This window comes from Vigna unguiculata, chromosome 4, assembly GCF_004118075.2.
Source record: "Vigna unguiculata cultivar IT97K-499-35 chromosome 4, ASM411807v1, whole genome shotgun sequence".
Classification (NCBI taxonomy): Eukaryota; Viridiplantae; Streptophyta; class Magnoliopsida; order Fabales; family Fabaceae; genus Vigna; species Vigna unguiculata.
This window is the reverse complement of record NC_040282.1, coordinates 33,568,473-33,574,472: the sequence shown is the minus strand read 5'-3', so window position 1 is coordinate 33,574,472 and position 6,000 is coordinate 33,568,473. Positions and strand designations below refer to the sequence as shown.

Sequence of the window (6,000 nt, the reverse complement as noted above, 5' to 3'; positions counted from 1 at the left end):
AGGCTGGTCCTTTTTGGTGAGTTGTGTTAGTGGACTCACCATCTTGGAGAAACCCTCCATAAATTGCCGGTAATATCCTGTTAAACCCAAAAAACTCCACACCTCAATAATTGTCTGTGGGCTCTCCCACTTCACCACTGTCTCGATCTTGGCCGGATCCATTGCTATTCCTTGGGCTGAGATCACATGGCCTATGAATTGTACCTCATCCAGCCAAAACTCGCATTTTGATAGCTTCCCATAAAGCTAATGCTCCCTGAGAATCCTTAGTACCATTCTTAGATGCTCTGCGTGTTCTTCCCGACTCTTAGAGTAAATCAGGATATCACCAATGAACACCACCACGAATTGATCCAGATATGGCCGGAAAATTCTATTCATATAATCCATGAATATTGTCGGCGTATTAGTCACCCCAAACGGCATCACTACATACTCGTAGTGCCCACAACACAACCTGAAAGTCGTCTTCTGCACATCCTCCAGCTTGACTAGGATTTGATGGTATCCAGACCTCAAGTCTATTTTTGAGAACACTGCGGCTCCCCTCAGCTGATCCAACAGGTCATCAATCCTCGGCAGCGGGTACTTATTCTTTATCGTTAACTTATTTAGCTGCCGGTAGTCAACACACAACCTGGAGCTGCCATCCTTCTTTTTCACTAACAATACCGGTGCTCCACACGGTGATGCACTCGGTCAGATGAACTTCTTCTCAAGCAGGTCTTCAATCTGCTTCTTTAATTTAGCTAACTCAGCTGGCGCCATCCTGTACGGTGCCATAGAAACTAGCCCAGCTCCAGGGATGAGATCAATGGTGAAATCCACATCCCTACTAGGTGGCAATTCTGGAATTTCATCCGGGAAGACATCTGCATACTCATCTACTACTGGAATCTGCTGATTCTCTCTGCAGTACTCATCTTCTCTGCATGAGCCACTATCACAAACATGTAGCTCTAGCCTCAATCTTCTTCACAGCCTGATTAGATGAGATAAGCTCCAAACCTGCTGTATCTGGGAACACTACCCTGCGCCGTCCGCAATCGATGACAACATGGTTGCTCAACGACCAGTCTATACCCAGAATCATGTCCAAACCCTCCATTGGCAGGCAAATAAGATTCACCTTGAACCTGCGGCCCGCCACCTCCATAGGGCATCCCACACAAACAAAGCTGGTGGATACCTCGCTAGACGCTGGTGTCGCGACTATTAACTCACACCTCAGCTCCCGCATCACAAGCCCGAGCCTCCTCACACATTTATTGGATACGAATGAATGGGTAGCTCCTGAATCATATAACACAACAACCTCATGATTAAATAACAAACACGTAGCCTGCACGAGGTTACCTGACTGGGTTGCCTTGGTAGTCGTCAAGGCAAAGACACGCCTTGGTGCTCTAGGCCTATCTCCAACCAGCTTCTTGGCTGGCGCGCCTCTAGCTGGTTTCTTGTTGGGACAATGTCGGGCATAGTGCCCCGTCTGGTCGCACACATAACACTTGCTAGTGCTAGGGCCTCCTTCAGAGCTGTCTGAGGGTTTTGGACAATCCCTCCTCAAATGCTCACCACCACAGTTGAAACACTGCAGTTTTTTGGAAGAAGCTAAGGGTCTGCTATAAGGCTTCTTCTGCTGGCGAGTATTTGTAGTGGTCCTCTGCGGTCGAGCCCTCTTGCTGGGTCCCATCTCTAGCTGCTCGATCGCCTTGGCCTACTCCACCAAGACCGGAAACTCCCTGATGTGGAGTGGTACAATGAATTGGCATAGCTCATGTTTCAGCCTGCCCTCGTACTTCTTGCACCTCCACTCCTCAGTGACTGCAGGCGAATAAAATCTAGCCAAATACTCAAACCTGTCTGTGTATGCCTGCACAGTCAGGTTCCCCTGCTGGAACATGAGGAATTCAGCTTCCTTCTCGTGTTTCGTAGAGTCCGGGAAGTACTTCTCCAGGAATCTGGTCCTGAAAGAAGTCCAAGTGATATCCTCTGCCCGTGTCCGCATCAACTGCTGCATGCCTACCCACCAATACTCAGCGTCTGCCACTAGCAGGAAAGTGACGAATGATAGTCTCTGAGCATCAGTGCAATCTATCACCCTGTAGATCTTCTCGCACTCTCTCAGCCATGCGTCTGCCTCATCACGGGTGGATTTACCAGAGAATTTTGATGGCTTATGCCTCATAAAGTCCTCCATCATCACTGGGCGAACAGGTGCCACCACGGCTCTAGGCTGAGCTGCAATAGGCTGCATCACGTCCACCATGCGATGTATGGCCTGAGCGATATCATCCACTCCAGTAGTTTTTCTCCTCCTCCTGTTAGCCATGGCCTAAGCACGCCACATCTAACAACTAGTCAAATTACACAGCTCAAGTTACGATTTCATAATAAAAAACAATACAAAACACAATCAAATTGTCACACTAGCGTAACACAACGAGCTCACTCCCCATAGACTCCAAAATCATTTTGAAAACCTTTTCTCTGATACCAAATATAACATCCCGTCAGGATATTACGGATTTTAATAAAATAAAGAAATACAAAAAATATAAATCTATCGCATTTATGAATAAATCCTCATTTCCCAAAACACGGGAAATTTAAAACTTTATTATTTTATTAAAACATCCATAATCCATAATTACATAACTGAAAGTCTAGTCAAAATAGACCATGAGCCTTTACAACTTATTTCAAATCAAAGATAGTCAAGGGTTCCTCGTGTTCATCCGCCATCCCGAGCTCAACTCGAGGGATGTCATTCCGAGCTCAACTCGAGGAATGCTATGTGCATAACCCCTATCCCGAGCTCAACTCAAAGGATACGTTCCGAGCTCAACTCAAGGAACCCAACAATCTTACCTTTGAAGCATCACCAAAAGCCGTGTAGATCACGCCTAAGAAGTCCAACGACTAGGACTTACAACAGCCAAATCGCCTAGCGGGGGACACGTACCGCTAGGCGCTATCAGCTTCTAGGCCGCCTGGCGGGGAACACGTACCGCCAGGCGCCAAACGCCTCAAAACTCTCAAACACAGCGGCCACCGCCCGGCGGGACAGTCCCTACCGCCAGGCGGACGTCCTTTAGGGGATTCCTGTTTTCGTCGCTATCGCCTGGCGGGACCTTCCCTTCCGCCAGGCGCCACCTGCACTAGAGCCCCACTGCTTCCTTGCTATTGCCTGGCGGGTGCTGCTATGCCGCCAGGCGCTGCACTAGTATCCTGCGACAGTACTAAATTTCCAATCCTTTGATCCACTGGTTGCTCAAACTTGAGCCTATAATCTATATCATTTCCACCCCCAACTTATTTCTCAATGTCACATTTGCCTCAATAACAGAGTCACCCTCGTAATTATTCAAATCCTGATTCTCATTGCACTATACCTTAACTTGGCTAAATCTTGAATTCCTAATATCACAACAGTTTACTTAGTAGTCATTCTCATCTCATTTTAAATACATACTTTGTTCCTTTGAACTGTTTCCCCACCTAGTCGTACACTTCCTCAATCTAGTCATCCAATTTCTACTGTATCTTGACAAAGCTTTAATAAGAGTTATACTAATTATCCTCACTTACATACACCTCCTCATCCCTCTCCTCTATACTTAGTTCTCCTAGGTAAGTTAAATTTCTCATTATCAATCCCCACGACTTACTCCAGTTTCCAAATCACAATAGTACCTCACGCACTCAAATGTCCTGCAGTTTTCCCAAGAACCCCTAATTTCCTCCACGTCCTGCGAACTTTGTCTTATGCACACAAATTTTGACTCACTAAATTTTACAGTTCTTTAGCACATGGTGCCTGTTTCCATCGTATTTATTCCCCCTTTCTAATGCAGTTCCAATACCACTTCTCCCATAGAATAAAGAAATCAAATTTTCCAACCTTAAACCCTCAACCCACTGTTCCATTCGATTACGCCCTTAATTAAGTGATTATACCCATCGTTTGGCATCAACATTACCCTTTAATAATTATCACTTACTTTTCTCCTGATCATATTCAACCCAAAATCCTAGAAAAACCCAGAACTAGTCAATTTGCCCCGCACCGCCTGACTGTTCAACCAGTACTGCCAGACACTTCATCCACAGACCCATAATTGGTTAAGATGCCATGCGTCGCCTGGCGGCTGAGAGTGTGCCGCCAGGCGGTTACTCTTCCAGGAACCCAAAACACGTACAAATGCATGTGTCGCCTAACGGGTGATGAATCACCGCCAGGCGGTTTCTGGAAAAATTCCAGAAACGCAGAATTTCAAGAAGTTAACAGTGTACAGACATCCAATTTACCATACATCACACATTATTAACAATATGAATAAAATTACGGAGTCCAGCTCCCCTAACCTGGTCTCCTTTGCTTAGAACTTGAAAATTCTCCCTACACCAAGTGCCTCCTTAGTCTCCTCTCAAAGCTAGGTTAAAACAAAAATTGAGTCTTAATTAGTTGTTAATGCCATTTCCCTCAACCTTTCATATTCAAGCCAAAGCCAAAATACCAAAAAAAATAAGGTTTTAATTTGGGTTCTCCACAGTTTAAACCCATGACCACTCAATCACAATTCAAGTGTACAACCAATTCAACCAATCATATTGCATGCTAAATAATATAATTTGGGTTCTCCAAGGTTTGAACCCATGACCACTCAATCACAATTCAAGTGCACAACCAATTCAACCAATCATATTTCATACTAACTAATATAATTTAAATATCATATTATTTCACAGCTTGATTAAGCTATATTTAAAACAATAACAAATAATAACACAAAATTAGCATATATAGGACTTGAATCCAAGTCCTCTCACATCATTTAAAATACTTGAATCATTTTGACACATGACACAACTGTGGAGTGACACGTGACGTTAACTATTGTTTGATCAAAATTAACAACGCGGACTAAATTGAATCAGTTTTACAAAACAATAACCAAATTGAGACAATAAAAAATTGGAAGACGAATTTGACACTACTTACAAATACAAGGACCAAAAGAATAATTTAATCTTATAAATTTTGTTATGAATAATAATTAGTAAGAAATTGTTAACATTGAGAAAATATTATCCTTTTCTGAATAAATCAAGCCTCCTTCACTAGATGGAATGCAAACCATTAAGTTTCATCAAACATTGATTTTTGAAATCACTACTTTGAAATAGAACTTGTCACTACCAACTTCAACGCTTCAAATGTTACACTCCTAATAATCCATCATGCTTTCTTCTCAGAACGAAGTTTCGAAATAAATCACTCTAAACTGCAACTTTTGTGCTAACATTCATATGACTTTTGTAGCATAGGATATAATCAATGTTCAATATAATTGATCAAAATAAATCTGTAGCTGAGGATACTTGAGGTGCTACTATTAGCTAGGATAAAGAATTAAATAATTAAATTCTGACTGTTACATTCATCGCAAGCCAATATCTACGTTCCTTTTTAGAAAGGCATTCTCCTTTAAAAAATGAAAAATAGAACTGGTTCAAATTAAGATATTGATCATTCTGATAAAATAAGTTTAAGGATTAGAATATTAAGCACATTGGATAATTGAAACGCGGAAAATGAAACTAGTTCAAATTGTGCTAATCAAATTCATTTTATGCGTTAGATAATTGAACATTGAAAAGGGAAAACATGAAACAAGTCCAAAAATACCTTAAACCATTAATTGTTGTATTTGAATACATAATATGGGTTATAAAATTAAGCATCTTAGACACGTGAAAATGAAATTGGACCAAAGAACTTAAGTTATTGACTGTCTTAATCAAATCCAGCTTATGGGATAGAAAAATTAAGCATGTTAGACATTTTCTAAAGAAGAAAACGAGAATAGCCCAGAAAGTCCTTAAATTATTAATTGTTATATTTGAATCTATTTTATGGAATACAAAAATTAAGCATATATCTTTACACTTGAAAAGAAGAAAATGAAATTGGTCCAAAGACCTTAAGCTATTGAC

General features: G+C 41.6%; 2 protein-coding genes across 2 annotated transcripts; both read right to left on the bottom strand.

Annotated features, from left to right (window-relative positions):
• Positions 1-246: 246 nt before the first annotated feature.
• Positions 247-1,693, bottom strand: LOC114180782. The gene is made up of 3 exons (XM_028067073.1): positions 1,357-1,693; positions 952-1,293; positions 247-662 (listed from the first exon to the last, which is right to left on the bottom strand). The coding sequence occupies exons 1-3, from the start codon at positions 1,691-1,693 to the stop codon at positions 247-249; spliced, it is 1,095 nt and encodes a 364-aa protein (XP_027922874.1).
• Positions 1,694-1,717: 24 nt separating this feature from the next.
• LOC114180780 lies at positions 1,718-2,332 on the bottom strand. Its single transcript, XM_028067072.1, has one exon. It carries the CDS (start codon positions 2,330-2,332, stop codon positions 1,718-1,720), a length of 615 nt encoding a protein of 204 aa, XP_027922873.1.
• Between the last annotated feature and the right edge of the window lie 3,668 nt (positions 2,333-6,000).

Bases quoted from the DNA above. Each gene is read 5' to 3' on its own strand.
- LOC114180782 (XM_028067073.1), bottom strand. From the start codon at position 1,693: ATGGGACCCAGCAAGAGGGCTCGACCGCAGAGGACCACTACAAATACT. The intron at 1,294-1,356 runs GTAACCTCGTGC...TATATGATTCAG, and splicing joins TACCAAGGCAACCCAGTCAG to GAGCTACCCATTCATTCGTA. The intron at 663-951 runs GTTTGTGATAGT...CGGTATTGTTAG, and splicing joins GATTGAGGCTAGAGCTACAT to TGAAAAAGAAGGATGGCAGC.
- LOC114180780 (XM_028067072.1), bottom strand. From the start codon at position 2,332: ATGGCTAACAGGAGGAGGAGAAAAACTACTGGAGTGGATGATATCGCT.